Raw genomic sequence first — 12,795 nt, 5'->3', positions numbered from 1 at the left:
TCCGAGTCTTCAAATCATTACGTGAAATAAGAATCTGTACCACAATGGTGGTTTGTGGGGACCACTGAGTGCGGGAGGCTGGGCTAATCATGGCTTGCTGTGTGTTCTGCTTTGCTAGTTAACATGCAGAACCTGTGAAAGAACTCTCCAGAGACCGACCCCAAGCGAGGTTCTATCATTAATCAACTTCAAGCAAACACAGCAAAGAGACACCATGATACATGCTTGAAACTCCAAATTAATGCATATTTTTACAAACTGTCAATAAGGCGAGAAAAGCCCTGCCAGGAAACACAAACGGAAAGGAAAAGGCTCGCCCAACACAACAATATGATAAGGAGGCAGAGCCCCGATCAGAATAATAACGCTGTCAGCTGTAAACAAGGCAAAACAAGAGGGCCGGCTGGTAGCGGCCACCAGGACGCCGCAGCTTGTGACGCGATCTGCCAACTTCCTCATTATGGCCCAGCACACGGTTCACCCGAAGGGGACTGCGGGGGATCACGCGAAACCACTCCGATAACAACTGAGAAATGCTGTTCGTAAATCATATTTACAACTGATCCTTTGCAAATACAAATTACTTTCTGTTGCAAGCCTTTTGATATGGAAAAGAACCATTCAAGTTAAAATGGTCCCATCGCTGGCACAGGCTGCAGAAGGATTTTTTAATTGACGTTATCAAGTATTAGTAATAAGAGGTGGTACTGGGGATGGCTGATTTCCTAAATAATTGATGTATGCAAACCCCCAAAGGCCACTTGAACTATTTAAAAACAAATAGGAGTGCTTTGGACTGCCCTTGATGAGGTGAACCTTCAAAAAACCAACTGACTCCAAAATTAGCACAGCCCAGGGAGTGTCTGGGGGTAGATGTCAGGAGAAAGAGCTTTTAAAAAATTGTGCCCATCTTCCTAAAACTAGTCGCAAAACGGAATGTCTCGAAGTTGTAGTCCAGTGCATCTTCCTGGGTGTGTTCCATCCTTTTTTCAGTTTTTTCATGGCCCTACTTCTCTCTGTTTCTACAGGAAGACCCAGGACTGGCTACGTAATTTGCAGAGCCCCAGTGAAAAGTGAAGACGCAGTTCAAAAATTAGAATTTCAATATGGAAACGGCAGAAGCACTGAAACTTCTAACCATGCCTCTGAAGCCAGCCCTGTAGGATCCCCTATATTCTTTTGGGAATAATTAAGTGTACTGATGATTATGCCTTTAAAAAAAAAAATCACCCAGAAGCCCAAAATTAAGGTAGGTTTTTTTGTTTTTGCCTATCCTCTCCTGTGTGGCATCATATTTTTACATATTGTATACATAACAAATATGATTAGTCAGCTTTTTCAGTTGTAATTTTTATGGGTATATGAGATGTGTGGACTCTGCAGTCCTTTAATACTGGGCATTTTGTGATTGCCTTTTTTTTCCTTGTTTTGCTCTTTGAATAATACAGCCACCACTTTTATCCATTAATCTTCCTATTTCTGTTAATTTACCTCCTCAGGATAAATTTCTAAGAATGAAATTCTGGGAGCAAAGGCCAAAAACATCTTTATGGTTCTCAAGATTTATTATAGTATTAATTTCCAAAGGGGTGATATCAATTTAGACTCAACTTCATCAGCCCCAAGTGTTACATTTTAAAAAATATTTTGTTGCTTAACAGGTATACAGTAAGCTCTGGTTACCTTAAATTGTTCTTGGATTACTGACAGCGGTGAACATTTCTTCCTGTTTGAATCTCATATTTTCACTACTGAGCAGTCCTACTTCATAAATTACCTCCCCCCTTCTCTGATCACATTTGGCTAGAAATGTATCTATGTGTTACTTAGCCCTGTATTGACGTTCAAATGTGGTTTCCCTGATCAACATTTTCCTACTTTCACTTCTTTAAACAATCAGAATTATTAATCTTTTCAGGTTTATAAACCTGAATTTTTTTCTTTAAATTTTTTATTGTTCTGTTAATCACCATACATTACATCATTAGTTTTTGATGTGGCGTTCCATGTATAAACCTGAATTTGATGACATGAGATGATATAAGGCTACAGGGGGTCAGAGGATGGAGAAGAAATGGAACATTCTTAATGAAGTTCTTGCTTTATAATTTTCCACTCTTGACAAATGTTTTGCTAGGCACTTCACGTTAGAGAAGGTTTTGTTTTCCCTGGAAAGTTGCAGCTACACTTAAGATTATTTACCATCCCCAAGACACAGGTTAGGACCCTATCACGCATGCTGGCTCACCCCAATGCCTAATGCAGAGTGGGTCCCCAACAAATACTAAGTGACAAGATCTGTGTGACAACCTGACAACACAACTGAGTTAGACATTAAGGCTTCTTAAAACTCCAGAGAAATGAAATCCAGCTTCACAACATTTCTTGATACCAGCAGATCCCCCTGAGTGTGGCAAATGCAGTCATACAGGCCTGCGGTGCTTCAGAGAATAAAAGAGAATGGATTTCCAAGCAAGATACATTTCAGGTAAGATGCAAACTATTTAAGATACGATGCTTCACACACATTCGTGTGTCTCCTAGAAATCGGAACTGCACGATGCACCATCCTGCACGTTGTCCCCTGCCCCACCTTTCCCCCCAACTCCTACTTCCCTAATGGTTCCCAATGAATAACTGTGCAAAAGCACACATTTCCCTCCTTACATCTGAGTAATTCCTTTGTTTAGCCACTCTGGGAACACGAGAGTTTTTAACTAAAGCTGACTGGTGTTTAGGGGCATTGTGTTTGGAGGGTGTGTGCACAGCATGGAGTATTTTGCTTTGTAGCTCCGTTAGCTCCTATCAGGATAAAAGTATAATGCCCCAAAGCCATAATTACGTGGCTACTTTCTAGTGTTTCCAAAGAGAAACAAAATGTGGTAGGAGTGAGGCAGCACGGAAAGGGTGAGGAGCTCTTGTTTCAATGCTAGATAGTGGCTGGGCTGCCGTACTAACAAGGTTCTCGAAGCCATGCCATAAACTTTACGGCTTGATTTATTCCAATAGACTAGAACAGTTAAGAAACAATTTGCATCATAGCAGGGTAATGCATATTGCCCAAGAAGGAAAACTATGTCATTACAGAATTCACTTAATGGAAATACAGGGTCAAAAAGAGTAACAGTCTGTGACACTGAGAGCGGGCACAGGGACTACGCTGTTGACATATAATTATATTTAGCAAACAGTGTAAAGCGGGGAGATCTGAACAACAGTGTGCATTCTGACATCTTTACGTCGGGTTTCCTTAACAAAACCAAAACAAACCCAAACAAAACACAACCGAAACCTTCATTTTGTTAAAAATTATGCTGACTGCTTGCGAAATGTGGTTTCTGGTAATACTGGGGGTTAATTCAAAGTTGTTAAACAAATTAACTTTGTGGTGGCTTTATCTTGTACAGCAAAATTACCGTCATTCTTAACTGTTGCCTGAGGTTTTTATCCAAATATCTTTCTCTTTTCAGTAATTCTTTGCACTAAATAGTAGGAATAGATATCAGCTAACCCTTGGAGTTCATAAAGATGATGAGAAATAGTCTCTCTTCCATTCAATAACTTCAGAAATACTTGCTCTAATGAGCATTTCTTGAAGGACCTTATATACCAATTTATATTTGCTCTGAACTTCTTTAATAACTGATTAAACACTCCTGTCATGACAATGATTTAAAAATGAACACGAATGTGACTACAGTCAAGTCAGAAACACCAGCCTGCTTTAGAAAGGATGATACATAGCAGATTCAGTGTCAAAGACAAACACGTTCTTAAAATGTTGTGTGGTAAATGCTAAGAGACTGTTCACATAAATTAAAAATGATTATTTCCATTATTAAGATCCTTTTCAAAACACTCTGGGCAAGAAACTCAAATGGTAAATAATCAAATTTCAGATTGCCCCCAACCCACTCATTACCCTGACCGACAGCATTTTTCTTTTCCTTGTCCTTTGACGCCAATTCTTTCTGGTCCTCGTGGCTACAGGTCATATTTTCCATTCCCATCACTCAAATTATCTTAAGGTGCTAGTCAAGTAATTCAGGAGTGTGTAGACAAGTGGCCTATTCTAGGAACGGCCAGTGCTGCAAACATTGGGTTGGTTTCTTCCTTAAATTGGGCAACGGTGGAGCAGATACTTGCTCCAAGGGAGAGACTGTCCCTCTAGAGCAACCCCCACAAATCCAAGCATCTGGAAAAATGTGGCTTCTTTTCTCTTTTAAGCTTTCCCTGGCAGAGAGGGAGTTGCCCCAGTTGGGGCTCTTCTGCCGCCACGCACTGCCCCCACCCCCCCACACACACAGTGGGGAGGGAGGGTATGCGCCGCCTAGGCATCACACCTCTCCTGTCGTTGGGCCAGTCCTAGTGCCATTCACATTCAGCAGGGACAACCATTGCCCATCACTTCATTCAGTTATATGGTGCTCATTATACTGCCGTCTGCTGCTATAATGCTCCTATTAATTTTCCTTTTGATATTTTAAGAGCAATCTATAAATCATGCTGCCTTTCATTTGTGCCATCATTAATGCCTGGTCATAACGCTTCAGCATTGTGTTTGCGGTTCAGACTATCACACAGCCAAGTAAACAAGCCTTCTTTTTCCCCCTGCTAGGTTCGGCGTGCCCGCAAGTTGAACAAACTGACAGAGACGCATGCCGATTTTAGGAGGAAAAGGTAATGTGGCTTAAATAATGGCCTGAGATGCCAAGCAGAGGGAAAAAAAGCAAATGAGTCACCCGTTTTATTGCTGTGTGCACTTGTAGGGCTGCATGAAGCCGACTGCTTTTATGGGAAAGTTAGTAAATGGTCCTTTTACGTGCTAACTGAGCTAAACATTTCCAGAAGCACAAACTTTTACCAAGGTTCTAGGAAAGCAGAAATGACAGAAAAGGTATGAAGAGCAGCTCGAGAAGGGCTTGTGTGCACACCGAAGCGGGAGACTGGGACCTGCACGCAGAGACCTTCTGGGTGGACAGTACTCACACGGCTTGCATAGGGGATCTGCCCGGACTGCTGTCACTCTCGTTGCTGTTGGTATGTTCCATTGCCCCGTTCAGCTCTTCCCGTATTGCGCTGGCTAAGTTGCCCAGAGTGGGATTTCCCATGGAAGCGGTAGTGTATAGAGGTATACTATTCTCAGCCATTGAAGCCTGTTAGCAACGAAGAGAAAATATATGAGGATGTAGGGTAAGCACAGACAGGGAAGCCGTTAATTACGGGTGTAGTCAACGATCTTCTGCTTAGGTTCTTAGTAGGGCTGGCCAATACAAGTTTCTAACAGGGGGAGAAGGATTTTGCTTTAAAAGGCAGACTTGCGACACATGTCCCACGCTTGGTTTCCAAGAGCTAGCTGGGACCAAAGCGCTGGTGCGGAGGGAGGACTCAATTTAGCCCTGCTGGGTAGAGTCACGTGGTTTAGACAGGGCTATCTAAAATGAGCTTTCTGTCTGATGCCTTCTTTCAGGAGGAACTGAATATTTCCAGATCACAGGGAAATATAATGGAATTTTCATTTCTTTATCCACTTTGATGACTCCAGTATTGGATATTAAAGATTTGATCCAATTATTCTGGCCTCACAGCTCAAACTTATGAGAACTTCCATAAACATTTACCTCTTAGATCCTATAGAAAAGGAAGAGATTATAGAATTGGAGTCCATTTTTATCTGCCACCATCGTTTCGGTTTTAATGATTTCTGAGTCTGTTTAGTGCAGTTTGTGTGATGTTACCCCACAGTTATCTCAATCTTTCAGACTCAGACCGGTCAACCTGGAATTTTAGGACTGAAGGAAAAAAAAAAATCTGTCACTCTACATGAGTGTCAGCCCAAAAGTGTGGAAATGGAGAAGAGAGGAAATCCTGAAGTCTGTGGTGGGATACTGTTCACTTCCCATCCTCCTGTGTTTGAATAAAATGACCACCCAGTCTCAAATGCAGACAGTCATTAAATACAGCTTTGGATTAAAGTATCCATATTGTTTCATTGGGTAGAGATTATTGACCCAGTAACTTTTCATTTTATTGACGAGGATAGACTTAAAAACTGGCAGTGTAGTTAGACCAAGATTTATCAAAACTGTCCTCTTGCAGACTACAGTATGCCTGGTTTTCCATCCTAATGAGGAGAAAGTACAATCACAAGACAATCTGGCTTGGTGACTTCAATTGGCCAGTCATACAAGAGTCCAAAGTATTCTAGAAATCCTGGCTCTAGAGAGAAAGAAAGAGCCAAAAATGAAGACAGAGCGGGCTGCAGGGAATGTGCCTATTACGACAACTGCAGCCTCACTCACTGTACAAACTCCAAAGCCAGGAACGCCTTCTTAGATACAAGCCCCTGTGACGGGTCTTCACTTAACACAGCATCGGCCAATGGACGATTTCAAAGCCAGGCTCTGTGCATGCCCACAGATTTCCCTTCTCTCCACTTCTGGATTTATATAACTGCCTGCTTTTAAAAAGTGGGGGGAAAAATCCTGTTTTTATTTCCAAATGTGGTGAACTCATTTTGATGAACAGTAAATCTGAACATTCCTTCGCTCTCCTACAGTTTGTTAAATAATTTGCATCAAGTACTTTTTTTTTTAACAGATCACTTATAATTGCAATAAAGCATTTTTTCTTTTTTTGGCAGAGCAAAAAGCAAGAATGGTTGCCAGATTATTTTTAAAATTTTTTTTTTTTTTTTGCAAACTGCAGCTGGACAAGCATCCTAACGGCCTTCATTTGCGACAACTCAGTGGTCATGCCTCTCCCAGTCATGGAAGTTCTGCTCTCATGTCACCATGACACAGAACGCGGCCCAAGTGAGGCTATCTCTACAGCATGGTTTTTTGTTTTTGTTTGTTTGTTTGTTTGTTTTTTAAGCAGCTCCTCCAGTCAACAATGGAGAGGCAAAGACAAAACTGAAATGTTCGTAAGAAGGTGTTCTTTGGTATAAGATGGTCACCCTTAGGGACAGAGCAACCTTCTTAGGATGATGTGTTCTTCTTGGCTCTTGAAGTGTTCTAGGTGGAGGTCGTTAAAACATGGGCTGAGGCCCCATAGCCACGGTGGTGAAAGGCATCCAAAAGGCAAGCACTTCTGTTGATCCCTCGGTGGTGAGACCAGAAAGAGGAAAACCAGCCTTGTCCCTTTAAGAAAATGACCAAGTGGGAGGATGGTGCCTGGTAGGCCACAGAGCCTCTTGCACCTTCTTTGTTGAGTGATCAAAGCAACCCACCGAAGGCTAGAAACATTAACAAAGTGGTTTTTTTTGTTTTTGTCGTTGATGTCTACGGAGGAGCAAGGTGGGGTATGATTTTTAAAATGGACTTCATTATATAAATGGTCCTGTGTACAGTATGTGGTTTCGTATCAAACTGGCACCTCTGCCCAAAAAACAAAACACCCCCCCCCCCAAAAAAAAACTGAAAAACTAAGGTGCCTCAGTCCATAAGTACCGCTGCTCCTGGAACACGAACCATGCTAAGATCCTCGGGGGAAAGGCAGTCTATAAATAAGAAGCTTTACGGTTACCCTTAGTTACTTCACTTTTTCAGAGCATAATGCAATCTGTCTCACGTCCAATGTTTTATTTCTGTAGTGGATTCTGCTGTCCTATTTTATATATTGTATATCATGCATTATGTTGCTCTAGTAATCTTTTTAAGATGTTGTTCCACTATTATTTTTACTTGTCTTGAAAAATGGAAATGGGCAATAATGGGAAGGAAAGCCTGCTGGTAGAATCCTGATTTAATGTGCACAGCAGAGAAAGTTACATGAGACTGTCTACTGACCGTGGATCCAAAGTCCTCGACGAGAGGAAAAAGATCCATTCCTCCAATCATGAATTTATATCAATTTATTCACCTCACCTCATTATGCACATCAAGTGTTCTTGGAAAACTACAGGATCGTTTTGGGCTACCCCTGGAAATGAGAAGGGGGAGGGAGGATGCCAAAAACAAATGTTTTCCAGAAGAAACATGCACAGTTTTGTCATGATAAGGCATACTAATTTAAATCAGTCACATAGTTAAGAGAATCCAGAGGATCACTGCTTTTTTTTCCCTTTCTGCCTCATGAATGTAAAATGTGCTCGTAATCTTAATACTCTTCCAGATAGAGCAGCCTTTAAATTCACACTTCACAAGACTCCAGGGAAAATAAGTTACTAATGAATGGTATTTACAGTGGCGGCATCTAAGCGTGCTCTCATTTGCTTTTCTAAAGTTACTGTGTAAACTACAAGTAATTATCAGAAACTCAGAAAGTAGTTCCTCCTATTAAAGTTGGTACAGGCTAAAAATAAATAAATATAATTACTGAAAAGCTAAGTTCAGTGCATTTGCCTCTGCACGGAAACTGTGTTAAAGGTGTATCATCTATTGTTGGGAGCTGTGAGGCTGTGCTGACTGATCTGGGAAACCGTGTAGGGGGCAGGTTAGGTGCTCAATAAATATTTGTTCTAGGAGTAGTGAGAGCCACGTGCCCGTCCTGATCTCCTGCCTCTTCACCCACTCTGTTCCCATAATGTCAAGTAGCTCAACCATTTTTCATTCTCTTCCTCTGACCCCTTATGGAGCCTTATAAAGACGCTCCTGTTCGTTTGTGTTACGGCCCTTTGGAGGGGCACAAGACATTGTACTATCTAAGTACCCATTTTGGGGCGATAAAGCCCCCAGCAAGAACCCACGCTGGAAAGGTCTGGGATGGCCTGGGATTATATGCATCCAATCTATGTACAGAGTATGTCTTTTTCAAGGTAGCAAGATTCCCTTGGCCTGTCTTCTAGAACAATCTAGGCAGGGGCAAACTCAAACTGGGACCACTGAGAAATGGGATAAATAAAAGGCTCGGCTGGCTGCCCTGTAACTCGTATCTGGCTGGTAAACTCACTCCTGCTCAAAACTAGTGTCTTCATCCCCCAGTAATGCTGGTTATGTAATGAGTGCTTGGTTTGTCAGTAGGAAACAAACATTCTGTATGCTTCTTATGTAATCTTGAGCAATCTGCTGGAAACCTAAAGAGTGTTCTTCAACACCCCTCTAGTTTAAACAAAAACAGTTTACTTTTACCAAGTGAACCAAACCTGGATCTCTGCCGCGCCCCCGCCCCGCCCCGGCCAAGGACTGAAGATGCTAAAACAGACTTTAGAAGAAGAAATAAAAAGCTCTGCTTTCTCTTTAAACCCGTGAACAATAGAAGGTCATGTGATACAGTGGCCTATCATCCAGCACATTAATAGCTGTGCTAGAGTAATTACACTTGTGGTATTTTTGCCTCAAGTGAAATTCTGAAATAAGAGGATGGAAATTATGATACTGCTGATAAATATTAATAAGTGAACTTTTAATTTTTTTGCCACAATATTCAAAATGCTAAGCATCCCACTAATGCTGAAGCAGCCCGATGTGTTTGCCTCCAGGGAGTACGATGCTTTGTGCACTTAAGAAAAAAGTTTAACGGAATTAAAATTTAATATCTAATTAGAGCGAGGCTAATATATTTTGAAATGAGAGGGGGAGACATGTGCCTCCACTGCATATTCGGGACGACCATTAATCTTACCTGTAAAGCTGCATTGAGGGGTGTACAATAGGCGTGGCTGCTCTGCATGTTTTTAATAAGGGAAGGGTTACTGCATAAGAAAAAGATAAAAACTCAAAGTTAAACGCAATCAGCCCCTGAGTTCCGAGCCAAGTTTTATCTTAAGCTTGCTGGTCTCCCTTCCAAATCAGAAATGTCCCCCATTAACAAAACCAAAGGAAAGTTAGGTTTTCTCCACAGCCCCTGGCTTTACGGGGCTGGTCTGTGTGGATACCCCGGGGCAGGACTTTGCTCTTCAAGGAAACTGGGTGTAAAATTCGGGCTTCAGTTAGACCAGCCCTGGGCACTCCCCTCCAATGATGTATTTTTCTTTTTTTTTTTTTTTCCCCTCACACAACATCTCAACCTCTCCGCACATTTTTAGTAGCTGCCATGAGCCCAACAGGAAGGCAGAAGCTCTGGGGGGCTGAGGGGCAGTCAAGTCTGTGAGCTGACAGCAGGGTTTCCTGGGAGTTAGCTAGAGAATCATCTCCATGGTATTAACTCCAGAATGACCATAGGAGGTAAAGGCAGGATGGCTCTTAAAGGAGGTCCCCCTCTGAGGCACATTTAGTGCTAAAAGAAGATGGGGAGAAGGGGGTGACACGGAAGGGTTGTTCCCAGGGAAGGCTGGGAGGTTGGGTTGAGATCTTTCTTGCACAGCCAAATCTGGGAGGTTGTAAGAATACTGGATGCTGTGTCCATGAACTAATCCAAGGAAGACTAGATACCATGCGAAAAAAAATCTCTAGGAAGGAGAGGCTTCCAAGTAGGGAAGTCACCCAGATTGATCACTGGCCTTTAAAGGAAGTGTATGTGCTGTTACGGATTTCTCTCTCCTCATTCATTCCACTTACATTATTCTTATAACTGAGTGGGCAAATACCAAGAAATGTACCCCGTTAAATACACATTTTAACTCTCCATAAAAGTTGCCTTTTTCCTTGGGAGGAATTACTTTCAAGCCAAGGTATTTACTCTTAAAGGGTCCCCGTAAGCTGCTGAATCAAAATACGACCAATATGTGCATTAAAGACGTCAAAAAAGCATTATTCAAGGCACTGGTGTTCCAAAGAGAAACAAGAGAAATACATGTACGAATCACACAATTTAGTTCCATTGCAGAAAAGCCGTGGCACTGCTACTTGGTGAAATGCAAAACTACATGGGATGAGTCAACCATGCAAAGCCAAAGCAACAGCAGAAAAAACAAAACAAAAGCAAGTAAAGGCTCTTACTGTGTGACAAGCTCGTCAAAGTTTTCATCGGGGCAGTATTTGCGAGGACGGCCTCGTTGAATATGGCGGCCACGTTTAAACTCTTCATCATCAACTGTCCAAAAGGACCCAAACTCATCCTCTACTCTGATAAAGCACTTATGCAGTGAGAGGTTGGTGCGAATGGCACCCTGGGATAGGAGCAGCGGCAAAGGAGATGGAGTGGCAACAAAAGGAGACGGGGTTGGGGGGGCAGAACAGACATCCAATACAGGGAACAGGAAAAAGAAAATAAAATGCAATAAGCATAAGCAAATGGTTTGTGAGGGTTAATATGCATTGCCACCTAAAAGCTACTAGCGTGGGATGCAACAAAGACCGGCAAGCAGGGCAGGGGGACTGGTGGGTATACAAAACAGGAGGGATGAAATGCTTTTTTGCTTCCCTTAACTGAGACAACGTGAAACCGGTTCGTTGGTCTAACACCGTCTAGCAGCCAAAAGCCTCTACTTGACACTTGTTAGCACAATCCAAGCTAGGCTAAGAAGTTCAAACATGGTGGACGTACCCACTGATCTTTTGTGGCCTTCGTTTTTGGAACTCTACTTCATCCACTGTCCATACTGCCCCTTTAACGTTTTCTACTCGCACAAAACACTTGTGAAGACTAAGATTATGACGCACTGCATTCTGCAGCAAGTATAAAAGAGAGAACATTTACATTTTCTATAAGAAAAGACTCCAAAAACAGCAGTAAATTCAGCCTCACAGTCCACATTTGTCAAACCATCCCCAAAAGCTGTAGCTAACCACCCCCGTGGATGACCTTCTTGAGGTTAAGGATGCCTTTTCCAAATGTAAAAATAAAAAAACAAAACAAAACAAAATTATCAATTAATTATACTCTGGCATTTACATCTAGTCTCTGGTAGTAGCTAACCAGAAGAAATAGTTAATATGCATGTAAGCCCAAAATAGGGGTCACAGTAAAAATCTGAAAATATTGTTAATATGACTTCAAAATAAACACATAGAGCATGAAACTGTCCCCTTTAAATTTACCTCCCATATAAAAGGGTATTTTAAAAAAACATGATGATAATACTGTTAAATACATTTTGTTCTTGTTCTTTTTTCGAAAGTTTTGGCTTTAATACCTTCTACGGGTTTTGTCAGATTTATCTAAATTGGATCTTACCACTGAGAGCATCACCTCCTGCAGCTGACTGGATGAGGGAATGAAAGGATCCCCAGTACATCAGTATCCATCATCAAGCTATGTCTTACCTTCCCAAATATATATACAAACCTTGGTCCTTACTATGGCCAATTACCTTAATTAACAAACAATGCCAAAGAAACACCTGAGTAGAACTCTCAATGGCAAAAAGATACTCCTGCAGCTGATGGTTCCTAAAGACACATAATTCTATCCCCCGCCCCCACGTTTCTTCTTTATGGTTAAATGTCATTTCTAAGATCATTCTTAAACGGAGACCCTGGACATCCATAGTCCACCGAAAAGGAGGATTCCAACTCAAAGGTGAGGAGCCTTAACATCTCCTCTTTGCTTTGAGTTTCAGAAAAATCCACGACCCATGCTGGGGTCTGGAACAAACATGGCTTCATTTCTTTAGCCTCCTTGCTTGAACTTACTGATCGAGACTCCAAATTAGACATGAGGACATTACAAAAAGACCCATGCCATTGACTCAAACCTTTCTTCTTACAGGGCATAAGCAGGGGACTACTGTGGTCTGAACAGCGGATGCATACATCCCACCTCCCACACGCCATGTAGTATATCCTCCACTCCATTCCAATGATGCTGCCATCGCTCAAACGTGGGGCAACCCACCCCTTGGGCTACCTGCAAGTATTCCCGCTCTCAAGATACTGAGCGCTGTTTCCACTTTTAGATAATCACCGTTGGTGACTCTGAGGAGTCAGACGAGATAGTGCTGATTTTTCTTTTTCGATATGGAATATTTAAGAA

The 12,795-nt window shown here is 41.9% G+C and overlaps 1 protein-coding gene across 6 annotated transcripts in view; it reads right to left on the bottom strand.

Annotated features, from left to right (window-relative positions):
- Nucleotides 1-12,795, bottom strand: part of FOXP1 (forkhead box P1) — a 489,745-nt gene that overhangs the window by 5,247 nt on the left and 471,703 nt on the right. For all 6 annotated transcript variants that reach the window (XM_028101748.2, XM_028101750.2, XM_028101749.2 and 3 more), the window contains 3 exons: nucleotides 11,368-11,489; nucleotides 9,565-9,634; nucleotides 4,990-5,156 (listed from right to left, as the gene is read on the bottom strand). In XM_028101748.2, coding sequence (XP_027957549.1) covers nucleotides 4,990-5,156; nucleotides 9,565-9,634; nucleotides 11,368-11,489 — 359 coding nt within the window. The remainder of the gene's footprint in view (nucleotides 1-4,989; nucleotides 5,157-9,564; nucleotides 9,635-11,367; nucleotides 11,490-12,795) is intronic.

Source organism: Eumetopias jubatus, unplaced genomic scaffold, assembly GCF_037043125.1.
Source record: "Eumetopias jubatus isolate StellerSeaLion01/CBP00866 unplaced genomic scaffold, mEumJub1_p1.0 scaffold_1, whole genome shotgun sequence".
In the NCBI taxonomy this organism is placed as follows: Eukaryota; Metazoa; Chordata; class Mammalia; order Carnivora; family Otariidae; genus Eumetopias; species Eumetopias jubatus.
The sequence above is the reverse complement of the archived record's forward strand: the minus strand, read 5'-3'. Positions and strand labels throughout refer to the sequence as shown.